The sequence below is a fragment of the Phasianus colchicus genome, unplaced genomic scaffold (assembly GCF_987193195.1).
Source record: "Phasianus colchicus unplaced genomic scaffold, bPhaCol1.hap1.1 HAP1_SCAFFOLD_53, whole genome shotgun sequence".
In the NCBI taxonomy this organism is placed as follows: Eukaryota; Metazoa; Chordata; class Aves; order Galliformes; family Phasianidae; genus Phasianus; species Phasianus colchicus.
The window spans coordinates 235,220-261,492 of NW_028325230.1; the positions used below are offsets into that span (position 1 = coordinate 235,220).

At 50.6% G+C, this 26,273-nt stretch overlaps 1 protein-coding gene across 6 annotated transcripts; it reads right to left on the bottom strand.

Moving 5' to 3' along the window:
* Positions 1 to 15,494: 15,494 nt before the first annotated feature.
* LOC149911890 (zinc finger CCCH domain-containing protein 11A-like) lies at positions 15,495 to 24,817 on the bottom strand. 6 transcript variants are annotated; one of them, XM_090133120.1, is made up of 10 exons: positions 24,272 to 24,817; positions 23,495 to 23,803; positions 19,512 to 21,227; positions 18,744 to 18,934; positions 18,332 to 18,455; positions 17,847 to 17,909; positions 17,514 to 17,600; positions 16,908 to 17,222; positions 16,504 to 16,577; positions 15,498 to 16,046 (listed from the first exon to the last, which is right to left on the bottom strand). In XM_090133120.1, the coding sequence occupies exons 4-10, from the start codon at positions 18,795 to 18,797 to the stop codon at positions 15,990 to 15,992; spliced, it is 774 nt and encodes a 257-aa protein (XP_089989246.1). In that variant the 5' UTR covers positions 18,798 to 18,934; positions 19,512 to 21,227; positions 23,495 to 23,803; positions 24,272 to 24,817; the 3' UTR covers positions 15,498 to 15,989. The 6 variants fall into 6 exon arrangements, 5 of the variants coding, with proteins under 5 accessions (XP_089989249.1, XP_089989246.1, XP_089989247.1 ...); XR_016462736.1 differs by lacking the exons at positions 23,495 to 23,803; positions 24,272 to 24,817 and adding an exon at positions 16,758 to 16,807 and having other exon boundaries at positions 16,007 to 16,046; positions 19,512 to 23,485; XM_090133123.1 differs by lacking the exons at positions 23,495 to 23,803; positions 24,272 to 24,817 and having other exon boundaries at positions 15,495 to 16,046; positions 16,493 to 16,577; positions 19,512 to 23,485.
* Between the last annotated feature and the right edge of the window lie 1,456 nt (positions 24,818 to 26,273).

Below are 26,273 nucleotides of genomic sequence, written 5' to 3' on the forward strand. Positions count from 1 at the left end.
GTCCTCCTTGCTCCCTTTCTTGTAAATGGGAGTGACGTGACCCTTCCTCCAGTCATCCGGGACCACACCAGACAGCCACGACTTCTCAAATATGATGGAGAGCGGCTCGGCAACCACCTCAGCCAGCTCCTTCAGAACCCTGGGATGCACGCCATCCGGCCCCATAGACTTGTACACATTCAGTCTCATGAGGCGGTCTCGGACCTGCTCTGCCCTCACAGCAGGGGGGGATTTACCACCCCAGTCCCCACCCAGAGGTGTAGGGATGCAGGGCTCAGGGACGGAAGGAGTACTGGAGTCCTGGCTGCAAGTGAAGACCGAGGCAAAGAACTCATTCAGTACCTCGGCCTTCTCTTCGCCCGTTGAAACCAGTTCTCCTTTTACATTTACCAAAGGAGGTACACTCGCTTTGGCCTGTCTCTTCTGGTTAATGTACCTATAGAAAGTCTTCCTGTTGTTTTTCATGTCCCTCGCCAAGTTCAGTTCCACCTGCGCCTTGGCTTTCCTGATCCCACATCTGCAAGTCCGGACAACATCCCTGTATTCTTCCCAGGTGGCACGCCCTTGTTTCCAGAGTTTGTACACACCTTTCTTCGCCCTCAGCTCCCTCAGCAGGTCCTTACTGAGCCACGCCGGCATCCTCCCTCCTCTGCCCGCTTTCTTGTTCAGTGGGACAGAGAGTTCTTGCGCTCTTAGGAAGGCGTCCTTGAAGAGTAACCAGCTCTCTTCAGCATTTTTGTTTTTAAAGAGAGCATCCCAGGGGATCTCGGCCAACAGTCTATTGAACAGCTTAAAGTTTGCTCTCCCAAAGTTCAGGGTCCTGATGCCACTCTTCACCAGGCCCACAGTTCTCGAGATCACAAACTCAACCAGAGCGTGGTCATTGCAACCCAGGCTGCCTCCAACCTTAACACCATTAATTATTTCCTCCACATTGGTGAGCAGCAGGTCCAGCAGCGCTTCACCTCTGGTCGGTCTGTCCAACACCTGGACCAGAAAGTTATCATCAACACATTCCAGGAGCCTCCTGACCTCTTGCAACTCGCCATGTGATCTATCCAGGAGATATCCGGATGGTTGAAGTCCCCCATCAGGACAAGAGCCCGTGAGCACGAAGCCTCCCGCATCTGAAGAAAGAAAGCCTCGTCAACAGTCTCCCCTTGATCAGGTGGCCTGTAGTATACTCCTATCACCAGCTGGCCTTTGTTAGACCCATTCCTAATTCTAACCCACAGGCTCTCAACCTGATCATGACTGTTTCTCAGAGGAAGCTCCTCACAGTCTATCCACTCTTTGACATAGAGGGCTACTCCCCCACCCTTCCTACCTAGCCTCTCTCTTCTAAAGAGCTGATAGCCCTCAATGGTGGTATTCCAGTTATGGGAACCATCCCACCACGTTTCCGTGATAGCAACAAGGTCGTAATTTTCTAAGCACATCACGGTTTCCAACTCATCCTGCTTGTTTCCCAGGCTGCGTGCATTAGTATAAAGGCACTTCAGCTCGGCTTTCCATCGCACCGCCTTTATAGATGGTCTAGGTTCCCCTAGAACAGCAGCATCCCCAACACCCCCCTGCCCCAGTCCATCCCTTCGTACTTGACTGTCGTCGCCCAGCAGGTTTGGTACGAGCCCTGGAATGACCCGCTCAAGCTCGACATCCCTGATTTTGCTCCCTTCCCCCTTCATACCTAGTTTAAAGACCTGTCAATGAGTCCTGCTAGTTCCTCAGCTAAGATCCTCCTCCCCCTCAGAGACAGACTACTTTCATTTGCTGCCATCATGCCAGGTGCTGAGTAAGTTTCCCCATGGTCGAAAAACCCAAAATCCCTGGATTTGCACCAACTTTTGAGCCATTTATTTATGAGGTGTGTTTTTTGGTATCTCTCGGTATCCCGCCCTGCCACTGAAGGTATGGAAGAAAACACGACCTGCACACTCGCTCCCTCGACTACCCACCCCAGTCCCCTGAAGTCTTTCTTGATAGCTCTGAGACTTCTCTCTGCAACTTTGTCACTGCCAGCCTGGATTATCAATAACGGGTAATAATCAGAAGGGCGAATCAGACCAGGAAGTCTCCTAGAAATGTCTCTGACCCGTGCCCCAGGGAGGCAGCACACCTCCCTGCGGGTAGGGTCAGGCCGACATATAGGACCTTCCGTTCCTCTCAGCAGGGAGTCTCCTACAACAACCACCCTTCTGTCCTTCCGGGCAGAGGCAGTCTTGAGGCGTGGGGCCAAGTGCTTTTCCCAAGGCAACCTCACAGGTTGACCTCCCCCTACATCCCCACTCACCTCTCCCTCGAGTTCCAGGGCCTCAAACCTATTACTCAGAGGCACCTGGGGAGCCGAGGATGGTCGGGATGGGGGACGCCTACTTTGTCGAGCCGGTATATGTTTCCACTCCTCCCCCTTTCTTGAATTGTTCATAGGAGGAGGAGAGGACAGGAGGCTCACTGCAGCACTTTCAGCCCGCCGGCTCCCCGCACCCACGTGCCGCTTCCCCTCTCCCACCTGTTTACGAGGCAGGGGGGAGTGACGTGCTCTACATGATGCCTCAGTTATGCGCCCAGATCTCGGGGCCGATAGGGACTGGCACCACCAGTCAATCTCCTTCTCACACTCTTTTATGGTCCTCAGCCTCTCTACCTCCTCTTTCAGGTCAACCACAAGGCTGAGTAAGTCATGCAGTTGGTCACATCTTATACATCTACCACTGTCATCACCCAGCACTGCAAAGGCCGGGCTCTGGCACTCATGACAGCCAGCGACCTGTGTACTAGCATCTCGCGTTGGGGCCTCAGTCTGAGTCTCCACACTCTTTTTGGCCGCAGTGTTTTTTCTGTGGGAGCATGGGACTTCCGCCTGGGACTCCACAATTCTTGTGCTATTAGCCTTCCTCCGGGGTGCAGGCATTGCCAACCAGCAGGCACACCAACACTATTAGATAGCCTTAACGGGGTGTGCCTGATCAGGCCCGCCCTGCTGCCCGTAGTGCTGGCACTGCCCCGCACCGCTGCCGGGTCGTTAACAGGAGCCCCGCACTTATCACTCACCCTGGCAATGACAACCGTCCCTGCTGGGGAGTTCCGTGCAGGAGTGGCTTACTGAATCTCCTCGACAGATAAGCCCAGGTGTTTCCCACACACCTTCTCTGGTGGGCAGCGACGCGTCGCTCCCCGAGGCTTTTTAAAGCAAGAAGGGGTGGGTGCGGAACCGTTGCCCTGGCAACGCCCCCGCCGCGACGTCCGCTCTCGCGAGAACTGCCCGGCCGAGAGCTGCCCGGCTACTCTGCTCTCTCCGGGATCCCTGAGTGAGGGAAGCGACCGAAACCCCCTTGTACCTCGCCATCAGTCGCTGCGCTTCTGGCTGGACCAGCTCCGAAGCGGCGATCCTCGGCAATCAAGGCAAGGGCAAGATGTGGTCTTTTGAGTGCTGCTCTCTTTCCACTTCCATGCTTTCCTTTTGTACCTCTACACTCCTGGTAGCCCTGGGGTCTCACATGAATTGAGAGCAGTCCTGTTGTCTCCACAGTGGCATCCAGTGGCACCCAGTAGCAATGAGGTAGCAGGCAGGAACAGGCAATATGTACCAGTGTGTCAGTGTTTGTCTCGCTGCTGCCAGCACCATAAGACAAGGGGCTGCTTGTCACAGACTAGGAACACGACACAGGGTTCTTGTGCAAAAATTCCCCTTTATTTTCCCATGCAAGGCTTTTATAGTCTAACACGTGTATTCAGGACATTTCCACTAAAAATCCATTGGCTAGAAGGCAAGCAAGTTTCAAAACAGATCTTCATAACAGCAGCAAGTGTATCTTACGCTTAGATACTGTAAGAAACATGCTCAAGGTCAACAATTTCTAATCAGGCAAAGATCTCTGTGAAGAGCAGTTTGTTCATTATTGCAATAATGGGCGCACAGCTCCTATTGACCAGGGAGAAATTGTACAACTAGTCAGCAAAATCCATCCCGTTATGTACCCTGGGTCTGACACAAGTAAAGCCTCTCCTGGCACTCATTGGTTGAACATCTCAGGCTCACAATCTTCTAACACTATGGCTACATTACACTTCCATAGCTACATTACACTTCCATAGCTACGTTTACACTTCCACACAATGTCTGCTATCAATCCATTGTCTATGGGAATATTCTGGACTTTTTATTGTGATAGAAGGACAATATTTTCACTTGTTCTGTCTCTTCTTTACCTTAGTGAGTGTACCAATTCTTCCTAGGTTGAAACGCCCCAGTCTCAACTTGACTCTGTTCAGGAGTTTTCTTTGTAAAAGGTTTCTTATCCTATGCTATATACAGAAAATACTGAAACTTCCACCGCAAAAAAAACCAATCTGCCTCTCACAGGCCCATGGCCATTCTGGGCCCTTCTGGACACAAATGAAAGAGGATTGTATTTGCACCATGGTAAAACATAGTATCATTATTATGATTATTAATATCATTATTCAACCTGCTGGGTCATCCTGAAATCTAGGTCCGTCTGTCCACATGTGGGTCATTCAAGTCTCCTGTAGACACAAAAGGAAAGAAAATGCACTCAGTCACATTTGATTGCAAGCATTAAAAAGGTGACATCTATCAGGTGCTTATTCAGGATAACTTTACCAAACACTTTCTTGCTTCTCACACTTAGCGATTTTTGGGTATAGATAGTACCACTGATATTGCTCCAATCTGAGGCATTTTCAGCAGTACAGGTTGTTGCAAAATCCCATAGGATCTTTTCCTGGCTTGGTATGAACTTCTAGGATGGTTGTATTCACAGATAGACAAATGGCTTTCATGTTGAGGCAGCCACCCCTACTTTATCTATTAGTTAATTGGTTGGCAGCATTATACAATTGCAAACACCACCCAGATTCAAGTATTTCTGAAAGAAACTTAACCAACTAGTTGGTGTGTTCAGCGATGCCCTTAGCCTGAGAATAGCAGGGAGTGTGGCATACCCAACAAACCCCTTCCTACATGGCCCAGTCTTAGAATCGTAGAATCATAGAGTCCTTAGAGTTGGAAGGGACCTCTGAAGGTCATCTAGCCCAACTCCCCTGCAGTGCACAAGGTCACCACAGCTCCATCAGGCTGCCCAGGGCCTGATCCAGCCTCACTTGGAAAATCTCCAGGGGCAGGGCATCAACCACATCAGTGGTCCATGTCTGCCTGTGCCTCACCACCCTCACTGTAAAATACTTCTTCCTTATATCTAACCTAAATCTACCCTCTTTGAGTTTGAAGCCATTTCCCTTTGCCCTTGCCACAGAAGCTACTAAGGATTCTGTCCCCTTCTTTCCTGTAGCTCCCCTTTAGATACTGACAGGCTGCTCTCAGGTTGCCTTGCAGCCTTCTCTTCTACAGGCTGCACAGCCTCACCTCTCTGCCTGTCCTCGTAAGAGAGGTGTTCCATTCTGTGGATCAGTTTTGTGGCCCTTCTTTGTATGTGCTGCAACAGCTCCATGTCTCCCCTGTACTGAGGACTCCACATCTGGATGCAGTACTCCAGGTAAATTCTCAGCAGCACACAGTAGAGGTGCAGGATCACCTATCTTACCCTGCTGGCCACGCTTCTTCTGAAGCAACCCAGAGTACGGCTGGCTTTCTGGGCTGTGAGGGCACATTGCTGGCTCACGTCCAGCTTCCCATCCATGGTCGTGTCAACCACACCTCACAGCTTGGGATTTCATGATTGACAAAAAAAAAAAAAAAAAGGATAGCACAAATGGCGTTGGAACTGTGCAGAGTGTCACTCGCCCCACGCTTCAAGGTAACAGCTATGTACCATCCTGTGGTTTTACCTGCGTGACCATGGAGAGGGTATGAGGATGTGGGATGGCAAAACCCACCTCAGCCCTACAGGCATGGGTATGTGAAGTGCAAAGGAAAACAATCACAAGAAAGGCTCCTTCCAGGAAAATGGCAGCTCCACTTTCCAGTGAGCCTGATGGACTGATCTTATCTCTGAGGTTGTCAGTGCGCCTTCTGGTTTCTACACACAAAAGATGAGTTATGAATACATAAATCAGAACTCGAGGAGCCCTGCCTGCGGCTAGGTAGAGGAAAGGGGCAATTGGGTTTATTGGACTGCATGGATTCAATGGCCTGGCACATCAGGGCCACGGAAATAGGAGGCTCCAGCTGACACTGGTGCACAGTGTACTCTAATGCCATCAAGTTATAAAGGAACAAAACCGATTTGTATTTCAGGAGTGACAGGGGAACACAAGAGTTAACTCTGCTAGAGGCCAAAGTGAGCCTAACTAAATGAGTGGCAAAAGAATGTTTATGATTACCATTGTGACTGGCCCAGAGGCTCTGTGCATCCCTGCTCCAGATTGCTTTGGGAGATAGCACTTCAAGGACCCAAAAAGAGTATTGGTGGGCTTTCAGTACAGCTGCCTTGGAGATGGAGGGCATTAAACAGCTGTATAGCTCAGCTGGTCTCTCAGAGGACCCTTCTGTTGCAGGATTGCTAAGAGCAGAAAAACAGCAGGTGCCGATCGCTGCTGAAATGGCATGTTGACATCAATATTGCATCAGCAGGGACTCCCTGTTTCTCATTCATCATCTGATTCACCACCTGCAGAATCAAGGAGTAATCAGCAAGATTCACTCACCCATTTGGTCGTCTAGACTCACTAATGTCCTATTTGGCCCAATAGTCTAGTGGGGAATAGAGGATGAGAGGACTATCATGGCCGGAATGAAGTCACGCCCTTGCTAAGCACTGCTGTGCCAGGCATGCTAGAATTCCAGTATGAACTGGAGTCAAAGGCAGCCAAGTGATATGTCACAATGACAATGGCAGTGCATTTTTCTCCACCCGTCTGGCAGTAGAGTGCAGGCCATATTTGGCTTTTAGTCAGAGGGGCAATATGGAACAGTATTTAGGCATGTGTGTTATACTCAGCCACCCTGAATATGGCTAGGCAATGAAGGATGTACATGAGACAGAGACCATTTTACCCCCAGGGCAGCTGGGGAATACAGCTTGGGCTGAAGAGAGAGAGAGACGTAGTTCTCCTTATGGCACATGAATCCATTTTCTCAGCTCTGTATTTCTGGGTGCTGTTTTGCACAAAATGAGTAGAGAAGAGGTTCAATTGACTCCACATAGGTATCTTTCACTTAACTTATAGAGATTTCCCACCAAAAGAATATCTCCAGATTCAGAACGAGGTACCTCAGTCAACTCATCTGAGTAATTTTCTTCTGCTTGGGCACCTGTGATCCCTGCCTGTCACTGCCCAGGTGTCCTGTCTGTGTTGGGACAAGGGAAGGTGGCTTTTCCACTTAACTCTGTCTCTGACAGGAGCAGTGACACTGCTGGGAAGGAAAGTGTTCTCCCACACAGAGGAAAGGAACATCAAGGACTCCTTCAGTATTTTTCCACATATCATCCTGTGGAGCCCTAGGGACATCTGCAGGGAGCCCACAGGGATGGAGAAAGGGATCCCTTATGCCTCTGCTGCTGAGCTGGGCTGGGCTTCTGGGACACAGGGAGCTCATACAGCTGCTGGTACAGGAGCAGCTTCTCTGCACAGTGCAGGACTTTGAAGACATGACCTGTAGGTGACAATGAGGAGACAGAAGGGAGAGAAATGCAACACGCTGTGTAGAAGGGAGAAGGCTGAGTTCACGGAAGGATCAATGCTCGCAGACCTTAACACAGTAAGTCTACATTGGCAGGGCAAAGTACACAAGACCATGCAATCTCTCCTGGTCCTGTTAGACCAGCATATCAGTCAGGAGGCACTCCATGCTTCTTTATTGCAGAGCAGGACCTGCCCAGCTGAGGGCTTCGGTGCTGCAGCATCAGAGCACAGCCCTGAGGGCTGCGTGTCCCAGGACGGCTGCAGGCTGTGCAGCCGGGGCTGCAGCCGGGTGCCCAGGGCTGTCCTGCAGAGCAGGTCCCTGCTGTGCCCCAGGGGCTGTGTGCCGGGGCAGGGACTCTGCCGCCTGCCAGGCTCAGCACTCCACACTCAGCACTCAGCACTCAGCCTGCCCGGGGAGCTGCCCAGGGCGCTGTGGGGAGACGTGGGGGGGAAGGAGCCCCCGGCAGGGCAGGGCAGGGCAGGAGCCTTCTGCTGCCACAGCTGCTGCCTGAGGTAGGGGCTCTTGACACTTCTGTGGAGACTTTCCATGTATCCATCTTTCACATAAGGACCTTGCGGAGTATGAGTTTTATTTTTCACCTAAATGAAAGCACAAATGTGTTTGAATTAATCACTGAGGCTCTTGCATCAAGAAGGAGATATTTGAAGCAGCTCCTGTAAGGAACAGCTTCAGAATGTAAATATGGGCACGGACAGATAGGGAACTTTTGAAGTAAGGCTCTGCAATGCGGTTTTGGACTGTGCTGCTTGGGAGGTGTGTGTGCAGCTGGGTAAGGAGCAGGCTTCCTGGAGTGCCCCCTGTAACCGCACTGCTGATGGGGGATGTTAAGCTCCAGTTCTGCTACAGATCCTGTCCTAGGGGAGTTGTCTTAAGACCATGTTGCCCCTCCCCTTAACACTTCTGACGATTGGTGCAGTGAGATTTTTTCTGATTAAGGAATGAGCTTGTTCTCCGCAGGAGACATCAGCTCGAGGCTACCACTGTGGCGGTGCCCTGGAAAGCTGCCGCAAGCCCCAAGATGGGCACAGCTCCTGTGTTCCCATCCTCCAGTCTGAGAGCCTTTGCTCCTATGATGTGAATCAGAAGCCTCACCATCTCCCTTTCCTCCTCCCCCACAGAGCTGAGCTGAGAGACAGCAGTTTGGCACTGGCCCTCTGCACAGCCCGGGCTCTTCTCCAGAGCAACCTGTGTGTGCAGCCATCCTCCAGCTGAGCAAGGGGCAGCACGGGGCAGGTAGGAACAAGCCTGATGGACAGAGCAGCTTGACTCTTCTCTTAGTGACAGTGAGGGGGTTTTACATCTGTGCACTGACTTATGCTTACACCTGGAAAGCAAACTGATTTAACAATTTCACAATTTATTTTGTGGGGAATCCTAATCCAAAAACAGGTGTGAAGTTTAATCATTTGGAGACTGCACACAACAAAGGTTTTTCATCCTATTACTCATATAGAATTTGAAGAATCTGCATTCTGCAAATTGATTTGAAGTCAGGTTTTTCCCGTATCAAAATCGCAAAATGTGAAGAGGTTTCGTTCAGTGCTGATCTCATGAGCATCTCTCTCTCCCTTTCCCAGCATATCAGCATGAGCTCTGTGATTCTAACTCTATGGACCCATCTCTGAAGGATAGAAAAGTAGGATAAGAAGAATCCCATCTCATTTTCTTACGCAGACTGATGGACAATGTGCCAATTTCATGACTCGTGATAAACAGAGCCACTGGAGAGAAACTGAATAATTCAAAGCAGGGATCCAGGTGCAGAAAACATCCCCTTCAAATCTAGAAGACTCTGGTGGAAACCTCCAGGTCCCGAGAGATTTAGAAAAGAGTGACTCTTCTGAAGACTTTTTCCACAATCCTCATGTCTTATCCTTGCACAGAACTACATCCCAAGAGGCAGCAGATGCCGAACAGCAGCTCCATCAGTGAGTTCCTCCTGCTGGCGTTGGCAGACACGCAGCAGCTGCAGCTCCTGCACTTCTGACTCTTGCTGGGCATCTACCTGGCTGCCCTCCTGGGCAACGGCCTCATCAGCACAGCCGTAGCCTGCCACCACCACCTGCACACCCCCATGTACTTCTTCCTCCTCAACCTCGCCCTCCTCGACCTGGGCTGCATCTCCACCACTCTCCCCAAAGCCATGGCCAATGCCCTCTGGGACACCAGACACATCTCCTATGCTGGATGTGCTACACAGACCTTTATGTTTGTCTTTCTGATATCGGCAGAATACTGCATTCTCACCATCATGTCCTATGACCGCTACGTTGCCATCTGCAAGCCCCTGCACTACGGGACCTTGATGGACAGCAGAGCTTGTGCCACCTTGACAGCAGCTACCTGGGTCACTGGGGTTCTCTATTCCCTGCTGCACACTGCCAATACATTTTCCCTGCCTCTTTGCCAAGGCAGTGCCATCAATCAGTTCTTCTGTGAAATCCCCCAGATTCTCAAGCTCTCCTGCTCAGAATCAGACATCCTCAGGGAAACTGGGATTCTTGCTTTTATTTTTTCTGTAGACCTTGAATGTTTTGTTTTTATTGTTGTGTCATATGCACAGATCTTCAGAGTTGTGCTGAGGATGCCCTCTGAGCAGGGACGGCACAAAGCCTTCTCCCTGTGCCTCCCTCACCTGGCTGTTGTCACCTTGTTTGTCAGCACTGTGATTTTTGCCTACCTAAAGCCCTCTTCTATTTCCTCCCAATCCCTTGACCTGATGGTTTCATTTCTGTACTCAGTGTTACCTCCCACTGTGAATCCCTTCATCTACAGCATGAGGAACCAGGAGTTCAAGGACGCTTTGCGGACTCTTAGAAGAATCCCACAGTAGCTCAGAAACTATTATAACAATATTTTGTTATTTTTCTTTGTTGCTATTTCTTAAAACTTGGATTTTGAATTTAAGCCTCCCACTTGTTAGTTGTTTATTTTGACCCAGTCATCTCATGTACCTACAGAGGTAGGGTTCCTCTGTAGATAAACACTATAACTGAGCCAGAAGAAGTTCATTTCTTCCAGCAGCCATTTCTCTCCTTCTGCTCTGGACCTGGTGGAACAAAGTTGTTATGCAGGAGGATTTCAGGGACCAGAAGCCCAGCTGCCAAATGGAACAGCAGCCCTGGTGTCCCTGGGTGATGCTCCTCACTGCCTGGTTGTCTCCCGCTATCTGTGCCCACTGAGCTGGGGCTGCTTCTTTGCTGGGGCCATGGCGATGGGCAGGGGCAGGAGGTGGTCTTTTGAGTGCTGGTCTTTCCACTCCCATGCTTTCCTACACTCCTGTACCCATGCTGTACCTCTACACTCCTGGTAGCCCTCGGGTCTCATGTCATTTCACAACAGTCCTGTTGCATCTCACAGTGGCAGTCCTGTGGTTGCAGAGTTGCTCTTTTCTTTTTTATTTGCTGGCGTTCTCCACAGACTGAAGGACACAGGCTGAGAGGCCCAGGTGATCTGGAAGTGATTGAGTGCTGAACCAAGAGCTCCTTTCTTGGTGGCATTTATTCTGGTATTATAAAACCATAGAATGTCTTGGGTTGAAAGGGGCCTTAACAATTCCTTCCTAACTACCCGTCAAGAGAAGGGTTGCCTCCCACTAGATCAGGTTGCCCAGGGCTGAATCCAGCCGGGCCTTGAGGACCTCCAGATTGCCCTCTTTCTCTGTACCAGTGCCTTCCCACTCCCTGAGTAACTACGTTCCTGCTATTGTATAATCCAAATGTCTTGTCTCTTGGTTTAAAATGTTGCCCCATTTTGTATCACGTTCTTCCTAAGCAAAAAGTTGGTCTCTCTCCTGTTTATAAGCTCTCTTTAATTATTTAAATGCTGCAGTGAGGCTTCTCTAGAACTCTCTCCAGACTGACCTCAACCTATCTTCACATGAGAGGTGCTCCAGCACTCTGGTGGTGCTGCTCTGGACCCACTCCAACAGTTTCACATCCTTCTTGTGCTGGCAACCTCAGAGCTGGATGCACTACTCCAGCTGGGGCATTACAAGGGCAGAGTAGAGGGGGACAATTCCTTCCCTCCACTGCTGGGCACTCCTATCTGATGCAGCCTGGAACACAGTTGACCTTCTGGGCTGCGAGAGCACATTGCTGACTCACGTCCAGCTTTTCACTCATCAGGATTCCCAAGTCCTTCTCTGCAGGGCTGCTCTCTACGAGATCTTCTCCCACTCTGTACAAATATCTGAGATTGCCCTGACCCATGTGCAGTGCATTGTGCTTGACGTTGTTGAATCTTATTAGGTTCATGTGGGCCACCTTCTCAAATCCAACCAGGTCTCTCTGAATGGTGTCCCTTCCTTCTGCTGTGTCAATTGCACCCTTCAGCTTGGTGTGATCACCAAACTTGCTAAGGGAACACTTGATCCCATTGTCTATGCCATTCATAAAGATGTTACAGATCACCTGTCCAAAGGACAACATTCGTCACAGGCCTCCATCTGGACATAGGGCTGTAGATTTGACTTGAATATCCAGGAGTGTGTCTACACATCTTTTGGTTACATCTTTTGATTTTGATTTTCATTGCAGGGAAAGAAATTCTCTGGGCAGCCAGTTCCAGTGATCAGCAGCCTCCAGTAAATAAATTCTTCCCTGGACTTGGACGAAATGTTATGTGTTTCATCTGGATCCATTTGCCCCTTGTCCTTTTGCTAGGCATCACTGAGAAGAGCCTGGCTCCCACTTCTTCTGGCCTCCCCTCAGATGTTTATATACACTGTCAAGGTACGTCTCCTTGGAGCTTCTCATCTCCAGGCTGGACATGCCCTGCTCTCATAGCCTCACCTGTTAGGAAGGTGAACCCAGTCCACTTTTTGAAGCTCTTTGTTGGTCCTGTTTCATTAAGCCAGTGCTCCGTGTGTACTGGTGAGTGAGTGATGTTAGCAGTGCTGAACAGAGAGGAACAATCCCCTGCCTTGATCTGCTGGCTATGTTAGCCCTACTGCTGCCCAGCAGCTTTCAACCTCCTTTGCAGAAACAGCACATTGCTAGCTCATGGTGAGCTCGTTGTCCACAAGGAGCCCAAGTTCCTTCTGACAAAGCTGCAGGGAAGATCACAGTCAATCAATCCCCCTCCTGCACTGATGCAGGGTGTTTGTTCTCCCTGTGTACTGAGTCTCCTGTTCCCATAAAATAAAGCCCTGTTGCTGATAACCGCTGCACAAACAATAGCTGACATGCAGGACCTGTCCAGTGCCCAAGCCACTCCTCCTTACCAGCAGGACTGAGAAGAATATGACACTGGTCACTGTGATGTTTGGAATCAAACTCTGTAACCCAAGTAAGATTACAAAGCAGGTCTGGTTTATTCAGCGGTGTGTGTACACTGGGTGCAAGGGGGATAGATCCACATAACTTGCACACCATCTGGAAAAATTGTGCTACAGATATAGGTCAAACTAATACATAATCAATTGTTTTCCCGGAATTTGCATGCGTACTCGTTACACCCTCAAGAGTTCATTAGCATGCAGACCCACCCCTGTTGTGCGCATGCGGTGGGTTGTGGGATGAAGATTTGTTGTCTTCCTCATGAAGGCTTCTGACCTTTCTTGCTGTAAACTTCTGACCTTTCGGGGGGAATCCCTCCAAAGTGGTTTCTTCTAGCTCTGTGGACATCTCATCACCTCCCTGACAAATGTCTCTGTGTTGTACTCAAACCTTATTGGTGTGGCTTCATCCCCCTCACTATCCCAGACCCAGTGTCTGCCATCCCTTATTTTTCTAACAAGCTCTACATTCTTACTTCTATAAACTATCTCTAACTATTGTCCCTTCATCCCCCCTTGTTCTCAGTCACTGTGAAGCTTTCTTACATTTTTATGTTCACTTATGGGGCCCTTCTCACCTTTCAGGACCTGCCCAGGAAATTCCATTCCTAGATGGATATTGTCACATCCCGACAGATGTGATCAACAAAATCTCCATGTTTCTGTCCATGTCTAAGAAAGAGACACAGTCTTTTCTGGGTGTAGTGGTTTTTTGGAGAATGCATGTTCCAGACTGTAGCCTCACTGTAAGCCCCCTGTAGCAGGTGACTCCGAAGAAGAATAATTTTGCATGGGGTCCTGAGCAGCAGCAGGCTTTTGAACAGATAAAAGAGAAGATTGTGGTAAATCCCCCCCCGCTGTGAGGACAGAGCAGGTCCGAGACCGCCTCATGAGACTGAATGTGTACAAGTCTATGGGGCCGGATGGCGTGCATCCCAGGGTTCTGAAGGAGCTGGCTGAGGTGGTTGCCGAGCCGCTCTCCATCATATTTGAGAAGTCGTGGCTGTCAGGTGAGGTCCCGGATGACTGGAGGAAGGGTCACGTCACTCCCATTTACAAGAAAGGGAGCAAGGAGGACCCCGGGAACTACAGGCCGGTGAGTCTCACCTCTGTGCCTGGGAAGATGATGGAACAGATCATCCTGGATGACATGCTTGATCACATGAGGAAAGGGCGTGTGATCCGTGACAGCCAGCACGGCTTCACCAGAGGAAGGTCATGCTTGACCAACCTGGTGGCCTTTTATGATGGAGTGACGGCATCGGTGGACAAGGGAAAGGCGACCAATGTCATTTACCTGGACTTGAGCAAGGCCTTTGACATGGTCCCCCACCACATCCTTCTCTCCAAACTGGAGGGATGTGGATTTGATGGGTGGACCACTCGATGGATAAGAAACTGGTTGAAAGGCCGCAGACAGAGGGTGGTCATCAATGGCTCCATGTCCAGGTGGAGGCCAGTAACGAGCGGCGTCCCCCAGGTATCTGTCTTGGGACCGGTGCTCTTTAACATCTTTATCAATGACATCGATGACGGAATCGAGTGCACCCTCAGCAAGTTTGCTGACGACACCAAGCTGAGTGGTGTGGTTGACACGGTTGAAGGACGGGATGCCATTCAGAGGGACCTCGAGAGGCTAGAAAGGTGGGCCCGGGTGAACCTGATGAGGTTCAACTCGGCAAAGTGCAGAGTTTTGCACTTGGGCCGGAGGAATCCCAAGCATCCCTACAGACTGGAAGGAGAGGTCCTTGAGAGCAGCCCCGTGGAGAAGGACCTGGGGGTCTTGATAGATGACAAACTTAACATGAGCCAGCAGTGTGCCCTTGCGGCTCGGAAGGCAAATGGGATCTTGGGCTCCATCAGAAGAGGGGTGGCCAGCAGGGACAGAGAGGTGATTGCTCCCCTCTACTCTGCTCTTGTGAGGCCCCATCTGGAATACTGCGTCCAGGTCTGGAGCCCCCAGTACAAGAAAGACAGGGAGCTGTTGGAGAGGGTCCAGAGGAGGGCCACGAAGATGATCAGGGGACTGGAGCACCTCCCCTACGAGGACAGGCTGAAAGAGCTGGGCTTGTTCAGCCTGGAGAAAAGAAGGCTGCGGGGTGACCTCATTGCAGCCTTTCAGTACCTAAAGGGAGCCTACAAAGAGGAGGGGAATCAACTCTTTGAAAGGGTGAGTGACAGCAGGACAAGGGGAAATGGTTTTAAGCTGAGGGAAGGGAGATTTAGGTTGGACGTCAGGGGGAAATTCTTTACGGAGAGAGTGGTGAGGTACTGGAACAGGCTGCCCAGAGAGGTTGTGGATGCCCCGTCCCTGGAGGTGTTCAAAGCCAGATTGGATGGGGCCCTGGGCAGTCTGGTCTAGCATTAGGTGGAATGGTTGGTGGCCCTGCGTGTGGCAGGGGGGTTGGAGATTCATGATCCTTGAGGTCCCTTCCAACCCTGGCAATTCTGTGATTCTGTGAAATCGCTAAATGGTGCTGCAAAAGAAGGCTGCAACAAGGGGCACAGCAATGGAGGGGTTGTGCACGAAGGAAGCAAAGCCTCATGCGAACTGGAGGGCTGCGAGGGCTGGCACGCTACTGGGGCCAAAGCAATGGGGGGGCGGGGTGGGGAAGGGGAAGCAGGAATGGGATCTGGTGGGGGGAGGAGGAGGAAAGCCATGTGGCTGAAGTGTGCAAGATGGGATGGTGCGTTTGCATGGCAGGTGGAAGGGTGGTGGGCTGCACTCGTGTGTGTGTGGCACAGGGGGTGGAGCAGAGTGCAGTGGCCAAGTCCTCCCTAGGCAACGTCAGGTGTCAGCAACAGCAGGAGAACCTCCAAGTTCCACTGCCTCCAAGAAGAACAATGCCAGGATGGCAGCTTGGTGGTCCGAAGCTGCATAGTTTCTACTCTGGACCAGCAGTAGTGCAGCAGCTCATGGAATGCCACTGGACAAATCAGGCCGTGCGCTCTTTGTCAATCTCTAATTGTGACTATTTTTTATTGACTACAACCAAACATGGAGTGCCAAGTTGGGTGGCACTCAGAACGCTGCCCTGTAACTCTGCGTGCTGCAGCCGCTGCCTTCTGATGCTCTTCCTCTCAGTCCTTCAGCTGCAGCTTCTGCATCATCTCCACAAGGGTGTTCATTGCGGATGACTGGAAAGAAATAAGGCAAGTATAGAGATAGGACAGAAACAATCTAGGGCGATCTCATTAAGAAAGTCTGATCAGTAAACCTTCCAGAACGGCCCCATGCAGCACAGCACGTTCCTGCCATTCAGGTCACTGACATTCCTTCCCATAACACGCTGCCTATGGTAAGATTCATGCTCTGCTGGGGGAACGAGGTCCCAAAGGTCGCAGTGCCCGACATGGCAAGGCTCTTTATCACAGAAAAACCCTCCAGCCGTTACCAACAGTGTCCTTCTCAAGCCAGAGGAAGGCATCCAAGCTCCCCTAGGCAGCTGTCACTGACAGTGTGATTTCCTTAAACATACAGCTGGGTGTTTTTCTATTACATTGCTTGCCTTGGGATTCTGCAATATCTTTCATGTCTGACAGGCAGAGGCACTGAGAACAACAAGAGCCGTGTCTGTGCTCACCAAGGACTCACCTCTGCACGTGCAGCGGCAGCTCTCAGAGAAGCCTTCTTCAATTCCACTCTTCTCTCTTTTCGTTGTCTTCTTGCTATAAAGCAAGAATAAAACTGAATTCGTTCTGTCAGCAGCAAAACTGCAGAAACATGGGTACCATAAAAACAGATGGCAGAAAAAAGACAAAGGAAATTGGAAGCCTCTCAGTGAATGACATTTCCAGTGGAAAGGTGCAGAAGACTACCATGGAGTTAATGGAGTCGGGGTTACATACTGTGGCACCTCACTGCCTTTGGACTTTGTAGGCTTCAACTCTTTTCCCCTCTGCAGAGAAGGAAAAAGCAAAGCAAACCCTATGCAACTTCAGTGTGCTTGATAAGGGCAGCACCTACCCTACAGGGTGGGTACCACAGCACCTTCTTACCTCTTAGCTTGGAGCTCCGTGCTGCAGCAGGCCCAGGCTGTGCTGCTGGAGCCGGCACGCTGTCTCCGCTCTGACCCCTCGCTCTTTTGGTAGCAGGCAACTGCGCTGCTGTTTGCTGCTCTTCTTCCAAGCCCTTGCGTTTACATCCAGCCAGGGACTTGGAGACAGAGCGGGGGCACGCTGCAGGGGAAGGTCTTCTCCCTGAGCTGGGACCTGCTGTTGTAGGAAGCCCTCCAGCCTGGAGATGAGCTCTCTCAGAAAGGACTTCCTGCACCGCTTTCGTGTAGATCTTTCCATTGGGCTCAGCACCTATCTCTGGCAAGAAAGAAGAAGCAAGAAGATATAACAAGAGTCCAATACTACTTTCGGTCTGCAAAATGGGTCACAATGCTAGCACATCTCATCTGCAGTGTTCACAGTCACGGATCTTAGGATCGTGGATGAACTGTGGGTTTGTATTTCAAATCAGCACAGGAAAGGTAACTATAAGTCCCGGGGATTAAGACCCCAAGCAACACGCAGTGAGAACAGTCCCAGGAAGAACAGACAGAAAGCCTAGTTAGAAAGACAGTGCACCAAACCCAGATGCCTGTTGTGCGTCTGTACCTCTCTTGGGTGCCATGTCATGGTCTGTAGCTTCCCCCTGCCTTTCTGCAAGGCTGCGCTTCAGAGGAAGGCCACTGGCATCAGCTTCTGACAGAAAGGAAACAAGAAAGACATGAAGAACATCTCTTTGGAGGAAGACTTTAGCACAGTCAGACACAAATTTCTGGTCTTCAAGCATAGTTTCTTCCATTTGCCTTTCTGCTGATTCAACACTGTGCCATTTCTGCAGTCAACACAGATCTGCAGTGTCCTTTCCTCTCCATCACACACAGCCCTGCATGCAGCCCTATTTAGAGGCAGGTACCCACACCACAGCTCACAAGAGCTGCTTACCTGCGGAGGCTTTCCGCTTCCCCCCTTGCCCAGCACCATTCCACAGACGCGCAGGCTCCGTCCCTACAACAAAATACAATTTGCTGATTTAACAGAAACCAGTAGCCTGTAGAAGTATTGTCCTGTCAGACCAAATCCATCCCCAAAACAACAAAAAACCAAAAGTCTCATTCTTGCTCAGATGACAGCAGAAGAACCCCAGCCTCCCTGACAGCTCCATTTGACAGAGCAGAGGTGCATCACCAAACAAAACACTATCAGGTGCAAAAGTTGAGACACATTTTGTGGCTCTAAAAGGAATTCACTCGACTCTAAGCATTTATATGCAGACTTCTGCCTCACTGCTGCCACCAACTGCCGCTGTCGGTCTCTCCAACACTTCCACAGTGGCTTATTTGACATCCCCTGCAGCACTGCACCCACTCAGAAGTAATACTCAAAATTCATTCCTCCATCCTTCATAACAGAGGCCTCAAGAAACTCACTTTTGCGTGGCAGTAAGGACGCTCTGTTCCCATCGCGTCCCTCTGCGCGCTGCAAGATGCGGTTGGATCTCCGGCAGCCTGCTGGCTGCTGCTCCCAAACACGGGGAAGCGCGCTGCGCTGCTTCTGGGGAGAGAAAGGAAGAAACGTCAGTGGGAACGGGCAGCCAAGGTTTGCAGAGAGGTTCCAGATTGTGCCAGAGATAGATTATCAGAGTGCTGAGAGATTAATTATCACTAAGGGAAAATACAGCCTAAGCCATGTCCACGTCATTAGCCCAGACTGTCAGCAGGGAGCGCAAAATCCAAGTGGTTTTTGAGGTGACAAAGGACCAGTAGGGCTCCTCCTGCTCCACCCCTTCCCTTAAACATGGGAAAAAGAAAGAAACATCAAGCAAAGGAAACCCAGCCATACCTTTCCTCTCACAGAGCAGGAATTAGAACCACGGTCATCTCCTTGCTGAGCCATGATGGCTGAAGTGTCAGAGGAAGACTTGCAAGGTCTGAGGGTTCTCTCCACAGGAACCTCCTTCGCTCTTAGAAGGAGCTGGCTTCACTCGTTCTTCAACTGCCTTGATCTCCGAGTTCTCCTTTTGGACAGGAACCCTTACAGAAAGTATCAGCAAGTGAAAAATCATGAGGAAGAAGCATTTTCCCAGCTTTCTTCTGCTACGCAATGTAGTCTCTTGAGGAGGGCAATGCATGGATCTCAGCTGTCTGCAAGAATTGCCCATCACTAGCTGCAGCTTGTGTCTGACTGCCATGGCTTCTGTCAGCAAGTGCCCCCAGGTCCCCTTTTCCCCCACAGGTGTGCTGACCGTCCATGTGCCCAGCTGAGCACCCGGCTCTCTGCCGTGACTTCAGCGCGGTTTGCTGAAACACCTGCTGGGTATGGCACACCAAGCAATCCATGGAGCAGTGAGACACAAGTTGCACTCTATGAAGTCTGCACTCTGCTTCCTTTTTTAGGTCTGACATGAAGGTGGGGGCCTGGCAGCAATTTTCCAGGGGAGGAATGACATTTCGTCATCCTCACCGAAACATGGGATGGAATCTCAAGAAGAACATGTTTCCTCTGGAAACAGCCATTCAGAAGGGCAGCGCTGGAGCTGAGAACTCCTCCCCAGCCCAGCTTTTCTGCTGAGACATCACTGGCAACCACCCAGCACCAAACCCAGCTCACCTGGTCAGCCTGCTCAGTCTGTGCTGTGCCCAGCTCACACACACCGCAGTGGTGCTTCCAATGGGCTCTCACAGGGTGATCTCTCTCAAGAAAAGCACAGAGCTCAGTCTCCGTGTGCAGCACGCTCACGAGAGCACCAGCTCTGCTCACCAGCTGTGGCACAAACGCTCCCACCCCAGCAACCATTGTGACCTCAGAGAGTGCCTGCATCACTTCTGTGCTTTCATCATAAGCAAAGGGAGTGGTCACCTCCTAGATCCAAATTTTAGGAAATCAACACCAGGGTCACCCAGTGGGGTGAATGGGGTTAACTGAATGGGGGTTAATTGAAGTAAAGCAACAGAGAAGTGAACATGACTCTTATGCAGCCCAATAAAAACTCAATATGGCCTCGTTGTGGTCAGTAGAGTCCCAGAGGAACTAGTAGGAACTGGGAGGAGTGCACACCAGTATAGACCAGAAAAGTCCAGTATGGCTAAGTAAAAACCAGTAAGGACCAGTATGGCCTCAGAGTGGTCAATGGAGTCCTATAGGAATCAGTAGAAACCAATAGGAAGGCACATCTGTGTGCCCTGGGGCCGGAGCTGGCCTGTGCCTCTGGCTTTGGGCCCCAGGGCTGGTGCCGGCCTCTCGGGCTGCAGATGTGGCTTTAGGCCCTTGGCCTGGTTCCGGCCTCTCGGGCTGTGGCTGCACCTTCAGGCCCCGGGGCCGGCGTAGGCCTTTGTGGCTGTGGTTTAGACCCGAAGCTGGTGCTGGCCTCTTGTGCCTGGCTTTAGGCCCTGGAGCCGGTGTCAGCCTTTCAGGCTGTGGATTGAAGTCCTGGGGACAGTGCCGGCTTCTCCAGCTTCGGCTTTAGGCCACAGCAGTGGTGCCAGCCTCTCTGGCTGTGGTTGTGGCTTTAGGACCTGGGGCCAGTGCAGGCCTCTCCAGCTGTGGCTTTGTCTTTAGGCCCTTGGCCTGGTTCCGGCTTCTCTGGCTGTGCTTCAGGCTCAGGGGCTGGTGCCGACCTTTCAGGATTTGGCTTTAGGCTCCACAGCTGGTGCCAGCCTGTTCGGCTGTAGATGTGGCTTTAAGCCCCATCTGGTCTGGTGCTGGCCTCTGTGGCTATAACTGTGGCATTATGGCCCAGGGCTGGTGCTGGGCTCTCTGGCTGGAGCTTCAGACTTCAGGGCCAGCGCAGACCTCTCTGGCTGTGGCTTTATACCCCAGGACTTGTGCCAGCCTCTCTGGCTGGGGCTGTGGCTTTATGCCCCAGAGTTGTTGCTGGCCACTCTGGCTGTGGCTTCAGGTCCTGTGGCCACTGCCAGTCTCTCTGGCTCTGTTTTTAGGCCTCAGGGCCAGTCCTGGCTTCTCTAGCAGCATCTTTAGGCCCCAGGACGTGTGTCAGCCTCTCTAACTGGACTGTGGCTTTAAGCATTTGGACTGGAAAGCACTCCATGGCCAGGCGCTGCTCAAATACTGGGCCTCCATTTCCTCCTGGGCATCCACACGTGCTCTGAGTCTCCTGCAGCTTTCTGCAGGGTTTGTAGCTTCCTGCTGAGGAGCTCCTCGTGTTCTTCTGCAACTGCCCCCCAACATCACTACTGCCTCCCCTGGTACCGTACTGGGAGATGCTTCAGAGTCCATTAGCCTGCACTTCCTTCCTCCCATCAGCAGCTGCTCCTACACAAACCTTCATTCACACTGGGATGCCGTCCACTTCTAGCACCAGCTGACCTGCAAGACAGAGGATTAGCACAAATGCAGAAGCCCAAGGCTGTGCCACCACCATGTGCTGCAGCCTTGGGAAGTCAGCTACAACTGCAAACTTTGTTAAAATTAAAACAGGCACCGTAAATTAAGTATGACTTCTGAACTGAAGTAATTGCCACAATCAGAAATAAATACTGAAATCGCTTACTTAACTGTAGGTGGTTACTTTTGAATTCTTTTGTTTTTGGGAAAATATGAACTTGGAATTGAAGGATACAAGAAAAATGAGGAGCACTTGGCAACTCAGGCAAACTGAGCAGTGCAGGGAAGATTGTTGCATTTCTTCTTCTCCTGGCCCAGAAATGAATTTTCCTAGCTTAAAATGAAAAGAGAAGAAGAGCCTGACATAAAGTAGACACAATACAGTCTCACATCACAGGTAGAAACTGGAGAGCTCTTGTGGCACAAAGCTCAGGACTGTAGAAATTAAGGTTGCCTCTAAGCTTTAAAAGAAGATGAAAGACAAGGTTAAATGCAAAACATTAGCAATTCCTGCAGAGCACATCACACAGCTGTAGGCACCACCTGAGAGGTAACAGTCAGGTGAGAAAGGAAAACCTTACTATGTGAACACAGGGACAAGCTACTCTCTTCTTCTGGGCCTTTGTTCCCAGTGAGGATTTCCCTCAAGAGCGCTGCTCAAGCTGCTGCTGTCTCCAGCTGTTGGTCACTTCTACCTGCTGGACGCTGTGCCCACAGGTCATTCTGCTTTGGGCAAAGCCTGCTGGCTTAACTCCAAACCAAGGTCACAGGCCACGTTAATCCAGCTGGTTTATCTGAAAGGGCTCAGAAGCCATGCATGGGATCCTTTCTGCTGGTGGTTCTTTCCAGGCAAGAACCTCCGCTCTCAGATCAACAGCCAAGAGCTGGAAGGCAGAAAAAGCTTTCCAATCCCCATGGATGTGGCTTCTGCAAAGACAACAGCTGCCTACTCTTCAGCAGGGTGATGCCCACCCAGCAAAGCACTCAGCCAGCAGATGCCTTTCCTTACACTGACAGAACTGTCCCACATTTGTGCAGTCCTTGGTATTGCATTTCCAATCCAAGTTCACATATACCTCAACCATTCCTGCTGTGTTAGTTTACTTGGATCCCCAGTTGGGGCTGTAGCTCAAGAGGTCAACGCAACAGAAATAACACAACATGCAACTGGAAAACACATCTCAAAGCCGAGAAGAGCCAACTCTCTGACCTTGGGCACAACTGGGCACCAAGAGCCAGGCCTTGCAAACTTGGCTGATCTGAGCATGCGGGAGGGGGCTGGCAATCAGACCAGGAGTCTCCATTTCAATTGCAGTTCCATGTAGAGAAGAACACCAAACAGTAACAGGTGTGAATGAATTCATTCAAAAGCTGCACAATGAGTTTGTTCTTTATTAAAAAAAGCATGCATTCCAAGTCAAAAAGTAACCGCGGGAGTTGATATCAATGGAAGCTGTTCTTATTCCTACACCTCATCCTCTTACCACAACTTTCCTTGCCTCATCCCTTACCCCAGCTCCTGGAAAATGCCCACAGACTTAAAGTCAACTCTCAAATCCATAGGACTCCTTTCACATTACTCCATTAATAAAAGATTGCAGACTTGTTTCATGCACTCAAACTGATCGAGCAGCGGTATCACCATCACTCGTAACACACGGAAGCATCCAAACCCTGAGGATTTTTTTCCCCTCCACCACCAGGTTCTTCTTAGCACACAAGACTTCTCTTGCTCCTATCAAAACAACAGCCAGCAGTACAAAGCAAGCAGCCACCGAGGACTTTAAAAACAAAGCCTGATCCACATAGCATATCTGAACCTCACAAGAGGCCGACTGTAGGCAGACCTGGAGGGGTGACAAAGGACAGCAAGAGGCTCAGTGACAGCATGGTGACAACGCAGGGCTTGCGGGGCCGGATGACAGTCGAGTCCCACCCTCTGTGTGGTGCTCAGTGTACAGGGAATAGTGTCATCCAAGACATGGTGACACACAAGTGATGGTGACACCAGATGACGATAACAACAGTGACAGCCAGGGATGGGGACACTGCGTCATGGCTGTTCCACATCGAGGTCACCTTGTGTCATGGTGTCACCTGAAGACAGTGACACTCAGTGACACCCAATGGCATCCAGTGAAGGTGACACCCAATGATAGTACCACCAACGATGATACCACCAACCCCATGTCACACCCCATGTGTCCCCCCACTGTCCCCAGCTCCCTCCCTGTAATCCTCCTCGTCACCTCTTCAATGAGGATGTCACCATGCTGCAGTTGTGCCACCAAGGCAGGGGGGACAGCTTGGGACAGTCATGGACAGCCAGGGTGACAGCGTCACCAGGCTCCAGGAGCTGTAGGACGCTGATGGGGCTCTCGAGGTAGACGGGTTGGTATGGCCCCAGGTTCCACGGTTACAGTGACAGTGAGAACTTCGGGGACAGGTGGTTGTCCCGGTGCCGACACTGCTGACGGTTGTCCTGGTGTCACCTGGTGGCCTGTGGGGAGTTGTTTCTGTGGAGCTTTGCACGGAGATTTAGCGAGAACCATCCATTTCTGAAAGGAAGTGGCGAAAAAAATACAACAAAATTGACATAGTATTTATTTTAATGGAAACAGATATTTTTGGGGACGATCCCATGGGGACAAAGCAGCATAAGAACGTGTCACTATGTGAGGTTGTCCTCAAAATCCCCATTCGAGAACTCTGGAACACTCCAGGAAACCCTGGGCACCCTCTGGTCACCCCAACAAACCCTCTGGGACATCTCTAGACCCTTCTGGATGAGTCCAGGATCCACTAGACACCCCAAGACACTTCAGGAACATTTCCAGACCCTTCCAGAAGACTACAGGACCATCTGAACCCACCGGAGGATGCCCCCAAAGCGTGTTCCAAGAAGGGCAACACAGCTGGTGAGGGGTCTGGAGCACAGGCCTGATGGGTGGGGGCTGAAGGAGCTGGGAGTGTTCATTGTGGAGAAGAGGAGGCTCAGGGCAGACCATATTGCTCTCTATAACTACCTGAAGGGAGGCTGTAGTGAGCTGGGCTTCGGCCTCTTCTCTCGTGTAACTGGTGACAGAACTAGAGGGAATGCTTCAAGCTGCACCAGGGGAGATTTAGGCTGGACGTTAGGAAATACTACTTCTCTCAAAGAGTGGTCAGGCAGTGGAATGGGCTGCCCAGGGAGGTGGTAGAGTCACCAACCCTGGAGTTGTTCAAGGAACATTCGGATTTTGTGTTGAGGGATATGGTTTAGTGAGAACTATTGGTGATAGGTGGATGATTGGACTGGATGATCTTGTAGGTCTTCTCTAACCTTGGTTTTTCTGTGATCTTCTGTGATCTTCCCAGTCCCCAGTCCTGCCCTGTGCTGGTGTTCTGCAACAAACAGCAATCCAACACACTGTGTCCCTGTAGAATCACAGAATCGTTCACGTTGGAAAAGACCTTCAAGAGCATTGAGTCCAACCACAACCTGAAGTACCCCAACTCTAACAACCCTCCTCTAAATCATGTCCCGGAGCACCACATCCAAACGGTTTTTAAACACGTTTGGGGATGGTGACTCAACCACCTCCCTGGGCAGCCCACTTGGAGTCTGCAGCGAAGAGCCTCAGGAGAGACCCGAAGCTGACTCCTGGGATTCTGGAGTCGAGTGTACAGGGGGTCCGAAAAGTGCTACACTCCAACTGAGAAGGAGATCTTAGCTGCGTATGAGGGAGTTCAGGCTGCTTCTGAAGTAATCAGTACTGAACCATAGCTCCTTTGGCACCTTGACTGCCAGTGTTGAACTGGATGTTCAAGGGAAAGCTTCCCTCCATCCATCATGATATTGATGCCACTTGGAGTAAGCTGACTGCGCTGATTACACAATGAGCGCAGATGGGGAACCACAGCCATCCAGGAATCCTGGAGGTGATCATGGACTGGTCTGAACATAAAAATGTTTGGAACGTCATGAGCAGAAGAAGTATTGTGTGCTAAAGAGGCATCACCATACAATGAAATACCAGAAAATGAAAAGAAATATGCCCTGTTCACTGATGGATCGTGTCATATTGTGGGGAAGCATCACAGATGCTGTGTGGAGCCCCACACGATGAGTTGCAGAGGCCACTGAAGGGAAAGGAGTATCAAGCCAATTTGCAGACGTAAAGGTTGTCCAGCTGGCCATAGATGTTGCTGAACAGGAGAGGTGGCCAATGCCTTATCTTTACACTGACTCATGGATGGTGGCAAATGCTCTATGGGGGTGGTTACAGCAGTGGGAGCACAATAACTGGCAGTGGAGGGGTAAACCCATTTGGGCTGCTGAAATGTGGAAAGATATTGCTGCCCAAATAAAGACTATGGTTGTAAAGGTGCACCATGTAGATGCTCATGTGCCCAAGAGTCGGGCTACTGAAGAACAGCAAAATAACCATTAGGTAGACCAAGCTGCCAAAATTGAGGTGGCTCAAATAGACGTGGACTGGCAGAAAACAAGGGTGAATTATTTCTAGCTCGGTGGGCCCTTGAGACCTCGGGCCATCAAGGGAGAGATGTAACACATAAGTGGACTAGAGACCGAGGGGTGGACTTAACAATGGATGCTATTGCACGGGCTATTAATGACTGTGACACATGCGCCACTATTAAACAAGCCAAGAGGATAAAACCTCTCTGGGAGGAAGGGCGATAGCAAAAGTATAAATATGGGGAGCTGTGGCAGCTTGATTCTATCACCTTGCCACGATCTCACAGTGGTAAGTGTTATGTGCTCACCATGGTGGAGGCAACCACTGGGTGGCTTGAAACATATGCAGTACCCCATGCTACTGCCCAAAACACCATATTTGGTGTGGAGAAACAAGTCCTTTGGCGACATGGCACCCCAGAAAGAATTGAGTCAGATAATGGGACTCATTTCAAAAATTCTTTTGGAAATACTTGGGCCAAAGATCATGGCATTGAATGGATTTACCATATTCCCTACCATGCACCAGCCTCTGGTAAAATTGAACGATACAATGGGTTGTTAAA